This window comes from Trachypithecus francoisi, unplaced genomic scaffold, assembly GCF_009764315.1.
Source record: "Trachypithecus francoisi isolate TF-2019V2 unplaced genomic scaffold, Tfra_2.0 Lachesis_group12, whole genome shotgun sequence".
Classification (NCBI taxonomy): Eukaryota; Metazoa; Chordata; class Mammalia; order Primates; family Cercopithecidae; genus Trachypithecus; species Trachypithecus francoisi.
The window spans coordinates 35758026-35773255 of record NW_022681457.1 but is presented as its reverse complement, the minus strand read 5'-3'; the positions used below and the strand labels follow the sequence as shown (position 1 = coordinate 35773255).

Here is a 15230-nt window from a genome sequence, read left to right as displayed (position 1 = left end):
TTCTATGGTGTTTATGTTTTTGAGTTTTACATTTCAGTCTTTAATCCATCTTGAGTTAATTTTTGTATAAGACGTAAGGAAGGGGTCCAGTTTCAGTTTTCTGCATATGGCTAGCCAGTTTTCCCAGCACCATTTATTAAATAGGGAATCCTTTCCCCATTGCTTATTTTTGTCAGGTTTGTTGAAGATCAGATGGTTGTAGATGCATGGTGTTATTTTTGAGATCTCTATTCTGTTCCATTGGTCTACATATCTGTTTTGTTACTAGTACCCTGCTGTTTTAATTACTGTAGCCTTGTAGTATAGTTTGAAGTCAGGTACCATTGTGCCTCCAGCTTTGTTCTTTTTGCTTAGGTTTGTCTTGGCTGTATAGGCTCTTTTTTTGGTTCCATATGAAATTTAAAGTAGTTTTTTCTAATTCTGTGAAGAATGTCAATGGTAGTTTGATGGAAAAGTATTGAATCTATAAATTACTTTGGGCAGTATGGCTATTTTCATGATCTTGAGTCTTTCTATCCATGAGGATGGAATGTTTTTCCATTTGTTTGTGTCCTCTCTTATTTCCTTGAGCAGTAGTTTGTAGTTCTCCTTGAAGAGGTCCTTCACATCCTTTGTTAGCTGTATTCCTAGATATTTTCTTGTCTTTGTAACAATTGTGAATGGGAGTTCATTCATGATTTGGCTCTCTGCTTGTCTGTTGTTGGTGTATAGGAGTGCTTGTGATTTTTGCACATTGATTTTTGTATCCTGAGACTTTGCTGGAGTTGCTTATCAGCTTAAGGAGTTTGTGGGCTGAGACAACAGTGTGTTCTAAAGATAGAATCATGTCATCTGCAAACAGACACAATTTGACTTCCTCTCTTCCTATCTGAATAAATTTTATTTCTTCCTCTTGCCTGACTGCCCTGGCCAGAATTTCCAATACCATGTTGAATAGGAGTGGTGAGAGAGGGCATCCTTGTCTTGTGCCCATTTTCAAAGGAATGCTTCCAGCTTTTGCCCATTCAGTTTGATATTGGTCATGGGTTTGTCATAAATAGCTCTTATTATTTTGAGATATGTTCCATCAATACCTAATTTTATTGAGTTTTTAACATGAATGGATGTTGAATTTTATTGCAGGCCTTCTCTGCATCTATTGGGATAATCATGTGGCTTTTGTCATTGGTTCTGTTTATGTCATGGATTACATTTATTGATTTGCATATGTTGAACCAGCTTTGCATCCCAAAGATGAAGCCAACTTGATCATTGTGGACAAGCATTTTGATGTGCTGCTGGATTCAGTTTGCCAATATTTTATTGAGGATTTTCACATTGATGTTCATCAGGGATATTGGCCTGAAATTTTCTTTTTTTGTTGCATCTCTGCCAGGTTTTGGTATCAGGATGATGCTTGCCTCATAAAATGAGTTAGGGAGGATTCCCTCTTTTTCTATCGTTTGGAACACTTTCAGAATGAATAATACCAGCTCCTTTTTGTACCTCTGGTAGAATTGTGTTGTGAATCTGTCTGGTCCTGTGCTTTTTTTGGTTGGTAGGCTATTAATTACCGCCTCAATTTCAGAACTTGTTATTGGTCTATTCAGGATTTCAGCTTCTTCCTGGTTGTCTTGTGAGGTGTATGTGTCCAAGAATTTTTCCATTTCCTCTAGATTTTCTCATTTATTTTGTAAAGTTGTTTATAGTATTCTCTTATTGTAGTTTATATTTCTGTGGGATCAGTGGTGATATTCCCTTTATCATTTTTTGTTGTGTCTATTTGATTCTTCTCTCTTTTCTTCTTTATTAGTCTAGCTAATGATCTATCTATTTTGTTAATTTTTTCAAGAAAACAGCTCGTGGATTCCTAGATTTTTTGGAGGGTTTTTCGTGTCTTTGTCTCCTTCAGTTCTGTGCTGATTTGAGTTATTTCTTGTCTTCTGGTAGCTTTTGGATTTGTTTGCTCTTGCTTCTCTGCCCCCGCCACCCACCCACCCTTTTTTATGAAATGGATTTTCACTCTCATAGCCCAGGCTGGGGTGCAATGGCATGATCTTGACTCACTGCAACCTCTGCCTCCCAGGTTCAAGCAATTCTCCTGCCTCAGCCTCCCAAGTAGCTGGGATTATAGGCTTGCACCACCATGCCTGGCTAATTTTTTGTATTTTTAGTAGAGATGAGGTTTCACCATCTAATTCCAGCTGGTCTTGAACTCCTGACCTCAGGTGATCCACCCACCTTGGCCTCCCAAAGTGCTGGGATTACAGGCATGAGCCACCGCATCCAGCCTCTAGCTCTTTTAATTCTGATGTTAGGTTGTCATTGTGTAATCTTTCTCCAGCTTTCCGATGTAAGTATTTAGTGCTATAAATTTCCCTCTTAATACTGCTTTCACTGTGTCACAGAGATTCTGGTATGTTTTCTCTTTATTCTCATTGGTTTCAAATAACTTACTCATTTCTGCTTTAATTTCATTATTTAATCAGGAGTTATTCAGGAGCATGTTGTTCAATTTCCATGTAATTGTGTGGATTTGAGTGAGTAGTTTCTTAATCCTGCACTCTGATTTGATTGCACTGTGGTGTGAGAGACTGTTCGTTATGATTTCAGTTCTTTTGCATTTGCTGAGGATGGTTTTACTTCCAATTATGTGGTCAGTTTTAGAATAAGTGCAATGTGGCATTGAGAGGAATGTATATTCTGTTGATTTGGTATAGAGTGTTCTGTAGATGTCTATTAGGTCCACTTGATCCACAGCTGTGTTCATGTCTTGAATATCCTTGTTAATTTTAAGTCTCATTAATCAGTCTAATATTGACAGTAGGGTATTAAAGTCTCCCACTATTATTGTGTGGGAGACTATGTCTCCTTGTAGGTCTCTAAGAACTTGCTTTATGAATCCGGGTGCTCCTGTATTGGGTTCATACATATTTAGGAGAGTTAGCTCTTCTTGTTGCATTGATCTCTTTACCATTATGTAATGTCCTTCTTTGTCTTTTGATTTGTGTTTGTTTAAAGTCTGTTTCGTCAGAGACTAGGATTGCAACCCTTGCTTTTTTTTTTTTTTTTCTTTTTTTTGGCTTTCCATTTACTTGGTAAATATACCTCCATTCCTTTATTTTGAGCCTATGTATGTCTTTGCATGTGAGATGGGTCTCCTGAATACAGCACACCAATGGGTCTTGACTCTTTATCCAATTTGCCAGTCTGTGTCTTTTAATTGGGGCATTTAGCCCATTTACATTTGAGATTAATATTGTTATGTGTGAATTTGATCCTGTCATCGTGATGCTATCTGGTTATTTTGCACACTAGTTGGTACAGTTTCTTCACAGTGTCATTGGTCATTATATTTTGGTGTGTTTTTGCAGTGGCTGGTACTGGTTATTCCTTTCCATATTTAGTGCTTCCTTCAGGAGCTCTTGCAAGGCAGGCCTGGTGGTGCTGAAATCCCTCAGCATTTGCTTGTCTGGAAAGGATATTATTTTACCTTCACTTATGAAGCTTAGTTTGGCTGAATATGAAATTCTGTGTTGAAAATTCTTTTCTTTAAGAATGATGAATATTGACATGCACTCTATTCTGGCTTGTAGGGTTTCTGCTGAGTGGTCTGCTGTTAATTTGATGTGCTTCCCTTTGTAGATGACCTGGCCTTTCTCTCTTGCTGCCCATAACAGTTTTTCCTTCATTTCAAACTTGGAGAATCTGACGATTATGTGTCATGGGGTTGATCTTCTCATGGAGTATCTTAGTGGTGTTCTATGTATTTCCTGAATTTGAATGTTGGCTTTTCTTGCTAGGTTGGGGAAGTTCTCCTGGATAGTATCCTGACATGTGTTTTCCAGCTTGGTTCCCTTCTCCCCATCTCCTTCAGATACTCCAATCAGTCATAGGTTTGTTTTATGCTTTTTGTTTTTTGTTTTTACTTAGTCCCATATTTCTCAGAGATTTTGTTCATTCCTTTTCATTCTGTTTTCTCTAATCTTGTCTTCATGACTTATTTCAGCAAGGTAGTCTTCAAACTCTGATATCCTTTCTTCTACTTAGTCAATTCACCTATTGATACTTGTGTGTGCTTCACTAAGTTCTCGTGCTATGTTTTTAGCTCCATCAGGTCATTTATGTTCCTCTCTAAACTGGTTTTTCTAGTTATTACCTTCTCTAACCTTTTATCAAGGTTCTTAGCTTCTTTGTTAAGAACCTTAGCACATGCTTCTTTAGCTTAGTGACGTTTATTATTACCCACCTTCTGAAGCCTACTTCTGTCAATCTGTCCATCTCATCCTCTGCCCAGTTCTGCACCCTTGCTGGAGAGGCATTGTGATCATTTGCAGGAGAGGAGAAACTCTGGCCTTTTGCGTTTTCAGCATTTTTTCACTGATTCTTTCTCATCTTCATGAGTATGTCTAGTTTTGATGTTTGAGGCTGCTGACCCTTGGATGGGGCTTTTGTTGGGACTTCTTTTTTGCTGATGCTGTTGTTGTTTTCTGTTTGATTGTTTTATTTCAATGGTCAGGTCCCTCTTCTGTAGGGCTGCTGAGGTTTGCTGGAGGTTCGCTTCAAGCCCTATTCATCTGGTTCCCTCCTGCGCCTGGAGATGTCACTTGAGGAGGTTGGAGAACAGCAAAAATGGGTGCGCGCTTCTTCTGAGATCTCTGACCTCAAGAGGCACCTACCTGATGTCAGTAGGAATGCTCCTATATACGGTGTCTGACAATCCCTGTTTGAGAGTCTCACCCAGTTGGGTGGCACAGGGAGCAGGACCTGTTTAACAAAGCACTTTGACCATCCCTTGGTGAAAAATGTGTTTTGCTGGGGAGAAACCCATTTGTCTAGGCTGCCCAGATTCCTCAGAACTAGCAAGAGGAAAGGCCAAGTCTGCTGGTCTGCAGAGACTGTGGCAACCCCTCTCCCTAGGGGCTTGGGCCCAGGGAGATCAGACTTCTGTCCCTGAGCCCCTGGCTGGAGTTGTTGGAGTTCCTGCAGGGAGGCCCCACCCAGTGAGAAGGGATGGGTCAGGCCTGAAGAGGCATTCTGGCTGCAGTCTGCCACAGCTGGTGTGTTGGGCTGTGGGGAATACCTCTTGGGACCAAGCCATCCAGCCTCCCTGGCTCCATCAGGGGAAAAGCATATCCTGGAGCTATAGGGATGGCCGCTGCCCTACACCCGCCCTGGGAACTTAATGTGTTAGGCAGCTGTCAGTCCCAGTGTTGGCTAGTGCCTCTCCCCTAAGGACCTCAGGCAGCTTAGACAGTAGGCAGCAGAAGCTGTGGTGCTGGTTGCCCCTTCCATGGGAGACTTAAGCAGATTCTAGTTGAGTTACTGTTGAGAATCTGCACGGGTTCTGCTGCAGATTGGCATGGGTTCACAAGTGGGATCCTCCAATGCCTGGATTCCACAGTTCCATGGAAAAAGCAGTTTACTAGGCTGGGTAGCACACTCACCACCTCCCTTGACTGGGGCGTGGGGGCTCCCCTGCCCCGTGTGGCTCTTAGGTGGGCCACCACACCACACTGCTCTTCCTTCCTTTCCATGGGTCACACCAGCTGCCTAGTCAGTTCTTTTTTTTTTTTTTTTTTTTTTTGAGACAGAGTTTCACTCTTGTTGTGCAAGCTGGAGTGCAACGGCACGATCTTGGCTCACTGCAACCTCCGCCTCCCAAATGATTCTCCTGCCTCAGCCTCCTGAGTAGGTGGGATTACAGGTGTCCACCATCACACCCGGATCTTCTTTGTATTTTTAGTAAAGACAGGGTTTCACTATGTTTGCCAGGCTGGTCTCAAACTCCTGACCTCAGGTGATCCGCCCCTTTCAGCCTCCCAAATTGCTGGGATTGCAGGTCAGTTTTGATGAAGAACCTGCATACCCTCAGTTGCCTGTTCAGGATTCACAGGCGGTTATGGTTCTTTTCGATGACAGCCTCCAATCACTGCTGCTTCTAGTCAGCCATTTTGGCCCCATCCCCTCAAGAAAATAATCAAGTCTTTGTATTATTCGCTCCATCTTTCTATTTCAGTGCTCAGTATAGTACCTAGTTAATACACTTATTCAACACATATTTATTGAAGTAAATAGGTGAGAACCCCGATTAGTAATGACTGTGTATAAACTCATTTAAGTCATATAACAACCACTGAGAAGACTGTGTTTTTTATGTATTTGTGCTTAATATGTAAGTCATTTAGAATAAGAAGCAATGCATATTTTTTCTAAATGCTTTCACAATGAAGATAAATAATCAGAATAATATTAAACGTAGAGTAAAAATGTAATTTAACCAAGTTACAAAAGTAGCTTCACTAATCATTAGACTACGTAAACTTCTTAGCACAAGTGTTTAATTCATGGCAGTAAATTTGTCCTGCACATTTTTTTCTGTCCCTCTGTGATCATTGGTGCTTCTACTAAGTAGTACTTACCTTCAATTCAAATAATTCAAGTAGTAATTCATTTCTAGCTCTTGAAGAGTTCTCTTACAGGTGATGTAGGCACATAAAGATCATTTGGCCCAAGAAACTGAAAGTTGAGGTGGGAAATACAGCAAAAAGCAATGAGATTAACAGAATTACATAATAATATCAGCAATAACACAAACACTACGAATAGAGAATTAAAATTTCAGGTACATAAATAGGTTTATGACTGACACTTCTATAACAAAGACAGATTAGCAAGAAAAAGGCATAACAAATTTATTTCGTCAAAATGTTATGTGACCTAGAAGCTTTCTAAAATGAAAACCCAGGGAAAAGTATTTTTATGCCTAGGTTTGATGAAGAATAGACAATTTTGTAGAAGTATGACTGGAACAAAAAAAAAGGGTATGACCTAATGGTAATGAACTGGGGATGAGGTGTACCAAGCACGGCCTGTTTGTTTAGATTCTTCTTGGCCTTTCTATGTAATATTCCTTCCCTCCTGGTTTAAAGCATGGCACTTGTCACAGTGTTTAAAAAAGAGGAGGCAGGAGTTCAGAGCAATCTTTCTGCTTCTGCAAGTTTCTCAGTTTCCTTCAGCTTAAAATACATAGTGTGCCAATGTGCCATATTTGGGGGCAGCATTTTTTGCTACTCCAAAATCAAAACCTTCAAAGAGAAGGCTTAACTAAACCAGAGTGTTAATTCACTTAAATTATCCCTTGCCCTGCCATACAAAGATGAATAAGATATTCTTGATCCTCTAAGAACTCACCATCCAGTGGCAAACATAAGCATACATTTCAATTGTTATAAAAAATAGAAGTGGGAGAAGTACAATTGTTGATTCAAATTGGAAAAGCAGAGAGATGAGGGGAGACCATTATAGTAGAGAGGTGAGGCAAGGAGAAGAGGATAAGCAAAGTTGGAAAGTTCAAAATAGGTAAAGCTAGGGGAGATCAAGGAGATTGTGGATATTCCTGTACCTATAGCAGAAGGTTTATGAAGAATAGTTGAAGGTGCGATTGCTTGAGAAACATCAACTTGATTTAAAAAAGCCTCTAAGTCCCAGTAGATAGTTGTGCAGTAAAAACCATTAGGATTCTTATCAGAAAGATATATTGCATTTTATACATGTATTTTACCATAAAACTTCCCTTTCAAGAACTATCTCAGAAAATAATTCTTAGGACACACTTTAGACAAAGTTTTCTCAAACAATTACAAAAATGAGAAATTGTTTTATGGTGAAAGTTTTAAAATCTTAAACAAATTTGGTAAAGTAGGAGCTTTGTTGACAAAATATTTTAACCTACAGGTAGTAAATTTGAATGTTATTAATTGCCAAGGAACATTTTTAAGAACATAAAACCATGCCCCTTATAAATATAAAATGAGCACATGCTGAAGATATCATTTAACTCATTAAAGAATAAATCAGTTACGAGAATTCAAAGAGCATTTCTCTATATATGTATCTATTTTATATCTATGCCTATGTTTATATCTACTCCTATGTCTATATCGATATTGGCAATCAAAAATGCTAAACTAGGCCAGGCGCGGTGGCTCAAACCTGTAATTCCAGCACTTTGGGAGGCCGAGCGTGATTCCATCTCAAAAAAAAAAAAAAAAAAAAGCTAAACTAAATTCACAGATAGGTGCAAAACTAGTCAATATTCACTGGGAAATAATCAAAAACAACTTAGCTGAACACAATTATTTGTATCTCTATAAACAAGAATCATTTGGATTACTCATAGTTTTTCTTAGAGTTGTAAAATTGTTCAAGGAGATTGAAAGGCACAGATAGTTCTGAAGAGTGTACTAGCCAGGACTCCTAGTAATTTCATTTTACCTTTTCAAAGTTTTTCACATATTTTTTTTTTTCTGATATTAGATTGAAGTTGATCAGCCACAGTTTTAGCCTACTGGTATTTCAAATGGCCAAATTATGTATATACGTCTTTAAGGCTTGTATAGAAACACTTAGAGATCTTCGGAACTGCTTATTTTATTTAAATTTTTAAATAGCATCATTTTTAAAAGCCTGTGCTGGAAAGGAGTTTCAAATAAGAAAAAGCATTTGTCTTTTCCTACTTATAAGCAATTTAAGCTATTTACTGATGTGTTTTATGTAATACTTTATTACGTATGAAAAATATTATGTATTTCCTCCTCCAAATTTAAAATCATTTTCTTTAGTGTACACTTTGTGTGGTGTGTGTGTGTGTGTGTGTGTGTGTGTGTCTGTGTGTGCTTTGGAAATGTTTTTTATAACTAAAATAAGTATTTATTAGTATAATAAAAAAGTATTTGGAAAAGAAATGAAGGCTAGTGTGATGTATTGAAATACAAATCTAGGCCGGGCGCGGTGGCTCAAGCCTGTAATCCCAGCACTTTGGGAGGCCGAGACGGGCGGATCACGAGGTCAGGAGATCGAGACCATCCTGGCTAACACGGTGAAACTCCGTCTCTACTAAAGATACAAAAACTAGCCGGGTGAGGTGGCGGGCGCCTGTAGTCCCAGCTACTCGGGAGGCTGAGGCAGGAGAATGGCGTAAACCCGGGAGGCGGAGCTTGCAGTGAGCTGAGATCCGGCCACTGCACTCCAGTCCGGGCGACAGAGCGAGACTCCGCCTCAAAAAAAAAAAAAAAAAAAAAAAAAAAAAAAAGAAATACAAATCTAGTGCAAATCAATCTAGTTTAATCAGCTTAGTTTTTTCACAGTAAATTGAATGTCTGGCCATAATTAATTTTTAAAGAATACAGACTCAAACAAGCATCCTAATGTATGTTAACTGAATTATCTTCTCTCCTAAGCTACTGCAAAAGTACTAACCTGTAGAGCACATATGAATACGGCAATGTTTGTGAGTAGTATGTCCCAACAGGCATCTTTTGAGTTTAACTCTAAATATTTTCAAATAAAGATTAGGTATCAATATACAGAAAGAAGCTATGATCAAAAAGTGAAATCTAAATGGAGACTTCTGAAATTTTTCAGTTCTGATACTGTTTTGGCTGATGATTCTTTATTCTCTTGACCTAAAAGCATTCTGATAAATTTCAATAACTAGTGAAGTCATTACTGAGAATGTAGCTCCCTAATCCTGCTTTGTGGAATGAGAAAGAGTAAAAGAAAAAAAGGGGAACCATAAAGCTCTGATTAAGAAAGTTAATAAAATACCCACAGGAGTATTTAAGCATTAATTAAAGATAGACTTTGAAATGGAAGAATCTATGTATCAGATAAAAGCTAGTCATGGATTTTCTAAGATATTCATGTCTGTACTCTGAGAAAGTGATGATACTGTTCAAGCCAGGACAGCAGGGTGTCCATTTTGAAGTAGGGTATCACTTAGCATGGAAGAGCTAGAAAATAAAGTGGTTATCCAATTACATCATCTTCAACTCGTCCTTATTTGGTCATCAATTGATCTCCCATACTACCGTCATAATTTACTGTGGTCTTTACATCATTTTTGATTTATGAAGCTTTTTCTCTCCATCCAATTTCTGCCATAATCATTGTTAACTTCCAAATTCATAAGAAAACCCTCCCAATTACCTAATATCGGCATTTTTGGACACCGACAATCTTTATCCTACCTGACGTTAATAAACTGATTTCCATAGACACATATAAAGATCCTCTTATCACTTGGAACTGCCCCACCTCTTAAATCTTCAACTCCTATATATTTATTTATAACTAAAATCTATCTTTTCAACTCCTTTCTTCCTTAACTTCCACCACACATATCCTTCAAATATATGGTGACACCCATCCTTCAAATAACCTCCTTTATACACTTTTATTTTCATATTTTCATTTCTAGTATAGGCTCCGGGGTTCTTTAATTCAATTATTGTTTTGTTCATTCTCTCCAGTATCTCTAAAGTTATTTCATTTCATTGCCTCGATTATGCTAAAATGTTCCTTACAACCCTTACCTTGGAACAGTTCAACTATCTATCTTCATTTTCTGTATTCAGATATAAACATCTAGAAGAAATCAATGCCCCATAGATTTACGCCAATATTAATTTTATGGTCTCCAACTTGAGCTGCTCCCACAATTGCTTACTCTTTCTCCTATTACCTACAAGAGCCATTTAAAATCTTCACCAACAGTACAGCTTTCTAGTCAAACACCACTTATGGCGTCTCCTTCTCAACAATGTATTTTATCTATTTCCCAAAGACATTTTAGGACTTCAAGCTTTAATTCATTCAACTTCCTATATCCATATTTATAAAATTCTATATATTTTATACTTATCGCAGTTTCCTTTTCTGTTGTCTCATGGTTAGGTTTCATTTTCCTGTTAAAAGTTAATAATCTCTCCTCTTATAATTCTTATAATCTTTAAAATCAAATAATGTAAGTCTGCTGTGTTAGTCAGAATTATGGCTACCAAGAAGATAGATATCATTTCATTCCCTGCTTGGTTCCCAGGACTATGAATATGATGAGATAGCATACCTGTGAATGTGTTGGTAAAGGGACTTTACATATGTAATTAAGGATATTGCTTAATTAACCTTAACATAAGGAGATTATTCTGGATTATCCAGATGGGCCCAGTGTATCACATGAGCCTTTCAAATACAGAGACAAGACAAAGTCTTCTCAAAGTATGAGAAGCGTTTTACATGATATTGCTGACTTAAAAATAAAGGGAAGCACAGGGAAAGAGTGATAATAAAATGAATTCTGACAACCACTGATCCTAGATGAGGACCCCAAGACCTGAATGAGAACCACTGCTCTGGCTGACACCTTGATTTCAGCCTTGTGAGACCTAAGCAGAAAACCCAACTAGCCACAATATCCCTGGACTTCTGACCTAATGAAACGATGAGTTATTATAAGGTGGTTGTCGTAAGCCAATACATTTATGGGTAAATTGTTCAGCGGGATGGAAAATAGAGATTCCAACTTTGTTCTGTTTTCCCAAGATTACATTGGTTGTCCTAGGACCTTTGCATTTTCATATAAATTTAAATTTAAATAAATTCAAAACATTTAAATTTAACACATTTAGAATAAATTGGAATTAAATTAATATATATTTAAAACAAATGTAAATGTTAATTTCTAATTTCTATCATAGAGGCTCTTGGCATTATTAATTGTAATTTTATTAATCCATAGATCTATCTGGGAAAAATTGACATCATAATAATATTATCTTTTAATCTTTGAGATGATATAACTCTCCATTATTTTAGGTCTTTTAAATTTCTTTCAGCAAAATTTTATCATTTTTAGGTATTGGCCTTGCCTATCTTTTATTACATGTATGTCTAAATATTTTATGTTTTTCTGGTCACAATGTAAGTGGAATCACTTTCTTGATTTTATTTTCCAATTGTTTGACACTGGTATACATGGATATAATAATATAATTGATTATTTCATATTTCTCTTTTTAAAAGTCTTTTACATAGTTCTTTTACTTACATTTTCTTCACAGCTTATAATTTATCTGTAGGAGGGCTATTTTAGTACATTTCTTGACTTAATTAGTACCCTTAATTGCATGTGCAAGATCCCTTTGCTATGATTTCTACTCTACTACGTGTCCAGACATGACTACTCTCCTGATCTCTAGGCTTATAGTACTAGTAGCTAACTTTTAGCTACTACTAAAATGATTATTAAATGCCAGGCACTCCTTTAAGGATTTTAAAACTGTTGGTTTATTTACTTCCTCCTAAACCCTATGAGTTGAAATGTCCTCTTTATAAAGATGAAAAAAAAAATGATACAGAGGGAACTTAAATAGCCTATCTAAAATCACACCAACAATACATTCCAGAGCCAAGCAGAATGGCTTTACTACCTGTACACTTAACTATAAGCTATCACTTCTCTGTATTCAACACCCTGGGCATCACCACATGAATAACTAGGCTCTTATCACTAACCATTTCCAGTCAGAACTCTAATCTTTCTTCCCATCTTGTTGCTCTACCTACATGTCTTTCTGTTGAATGCCATTATTATCCATCCAGTGAAATGAATTATTTAATGTTAGGCATTCACCTAAGAATTTCCAATGTACCAACTCACTTAGTCCTTTATTAACCCTGTGAGTTAGATTATCTCCTTAACAATGAAGAAAATGAGACAGAAAGAACATGAATAAGTTGTCTAAAATCGCACTATCAATAGGCTGCAGGCGTTTTAGACTTAATGCTCTCTTTCTCTTCTCAAGTTCAGATTTCTGAGTATACCTACACATAAATAAAGTATTTTATGATCTGGCCTAAATTTACTTCCCAGACTGTATGGCCCAGACAATTAGATTGATGTCAGTTCTTGGAGCATTCCAAGCTGTGCTACCCTCTCTACCTTTGTTTTGACTGTGTTCATGCTATAAAAATCGCTTGAACAAAATTATCTTCCACTTTCTGACTGGAAAACACACATCTTCCAAGATTTAGTTCAAAGGTTATTTTAACTCTAAACTTTTCTTGTCTTCCCCTCCTTGCTCTCTAGTTTATATTTACCAAATTTTTACTCAAGTGTTTCCTCACTCATGATGAACCATAATATCTTTTATATATTTACATACATTTATTTCTCTTAACTTTTTATAAGCTTCACGTAATTACATCATGTTATATTTATGTTTCCAGCATCTAAGTTTAGTGCCATGCATCACAATACATAATTATTGAATAAATAAGGATGAATTAATGAAATCTCCTAAGACCTGTGGCATTTCCCAGGTTTGGCAGAGTGTTAGTCTACTGGGACTGCCATAACAAAATATCACAGGTTGCATGGCTTAAACAGAAATTTATTTTCTCCCAGTTCTGGAAACTGGAAGTCCAAGAATAAAGTGTCAGCAGGTGTGGTTTCTGTTGAGCCCTCTCTCCTTGACTTGTAGATGGCCACCTTTTCCCTGTGTCCCCCATGGCCTTTCTTCTGTACACTCACATCTCTGCTGTTGCTTCCTCTTCTTATAAGTACACTAATTATATTGGATTAGGACCTACCCATATAATGTCATTTAGCCTTAACTACTTCTTAAAGGCCTTGTCCCCAAATAGTCACAGTCAAAGATACTGGGAGTTAGGACTTTGACATATGAATTTGGTGGAATGCATTCAGTCCATATAACAGAGTTGAAGAAGTAGCTTGGGTTTAGTGAGGCTTAAATAGGTGTATTTTAAGTGATGACATAGGGTGGTTTAGATGCCTCTTTGGAAATCTAAGCTGTAGTTTGTGAGAATTTTTAATTATAGCTAATAGATATCTCATAAATACTAGACTAATACGAATATTGTTTAATGATATAACCAAGATATATAAATGGAGTTCTGTCTTTCTCACTTGTATATGCCTATTTCGAAGACATCTAGTTATCATCATTAACAGTCTAATAGATTGCCATGGTTTCAGTATTTTAAAGTATCTCATTCTATTACCTTTCTTTCTCCTCTTAGGTCTCAAGAAATATATAAAAGACATTGTGAAGAAAAATTTGTTATGGATATGATTGCCTTTGAAAAAGCCTGTGAAAGACTTCAAGATGCTAAAACAAAAGTAGCAATTGTGAAAACAAATTTAGACTTTAAAGTTCCCAGTGGACTGATAAAATGAATCAATGCCAGATCATGGCCTGTGATCATCTTAAATTATAGTCATTATTTTTAGTTGAAGGAATTTGAAATAATACTCTAAAGCAAGAAATATTCTACATCACAAGATGGACTTATATATAAATATTCTAAAACATATAAAGATTAGTTAAAATGTTTCTCTTATTGGTCATAATTTAACTTAAACAAACTTGACTTAGCTCCTCTGAAAAATTTCTGAGATCGGATGCCCAAGGAACAATTAAAACTGATTTTATTTATTGCAGACAATCTTGCAATGACATTGCTGATATTCCATTTCATATTCTCTCTAAATATAGCGATTCATAAGCTAATTTAGGTTTCTCTGGAAACCTTAGAATAGTAATTTCTACTCCAACTGCTGACTTTTATTAAGACACTGTGTACGTTGATTACTTTTATTACCTGCTTTTATATATTTAATTATATTTCCTGCTTATTTTGTTAAAACAATTTCTGAATTTCTTTTCTAAAATACCGTTTCACTATTTTGTCAGTAATTTATGCTGTTATAAAAATTCAGAAAATATGAACTGTGAAAAGTAAACATTCTTATCACCTTCCTTGAAGACTGTAAGATTTTTGTATATTTACTTATGATGGCTTTGCCCTGCTTGGTATATATATGAAGACAGGGAAAAGAGAGAGGAGAGAAGCAAGAGAGAACCCATATAATTATATATTTGAATCATAAAATACACAGAAATGGTATATATTAACCATAAGTCTGTTTAATACATACCAATTGTAGAAAATTTGAAAAATAAACTGTTAAAAAAGACCTAAAAATCCTTTGTAAAATTTGCAACCGTTTTCAATAGTGATTTCATATATCTAGAAAGATAGGTGTCTCACCATAATTATGACATTGTTCACTAAATATGATGTAGCTAATACTATTAAAATTTCTCTTTAATACTCATTGATTATATATGTAAGTTTTTAAAACACTGTTGCTTTAAAAATTCCCTAATTTTATGTCTATGGTAAATTTCCAAAAATCACATATTTTACAACAGTGGTTACATAGTTGTGCTTCTATGCTGGGCTGCTAACAAATGATGATAGAAGTTTTCTAATTTTCTATAAAATAACAGCTGTCTTTTTAAATCCATGGCACAAGTTCTCACGTTTCTGGTAATTAGAGGATAACTAATAAGCAAGTCATATTGGCATTTCGATTTATTCTC

At 36.4% G+C, this 15230-nt stretch overlaps 1 protein-coding gene across 2 annotated transcripts in view; it reads left to right on the top strand.

Annotated features, from left to right (window-relative positions):
• LRRIQ3 (leucine rich repeats and IQ motif containing 3) overlaps nucleotides 1-14822 on the top strand; it is a 184147-nt gene extending 169325 nt beyond the window's left edge. For both annotated transcript variants that reach the window (XM_033225312.1, XM_033225311.1), the window contains one exon: nucleotides 13864-14822. In XM_033225312.1, coding sequence (XP_033081203.1) covers nucleotides 13864-14020 — 157 coding nt within the window. In that variant the 3' untranslated portion in view covers nucleotides 14021-14822. The remainder of the gene's footprint in view (nucleotides 1-13863) is intronic.
• The last annotated feature ends 408 nt before the right edge of the window (nucleotides 14823-15230 follow it).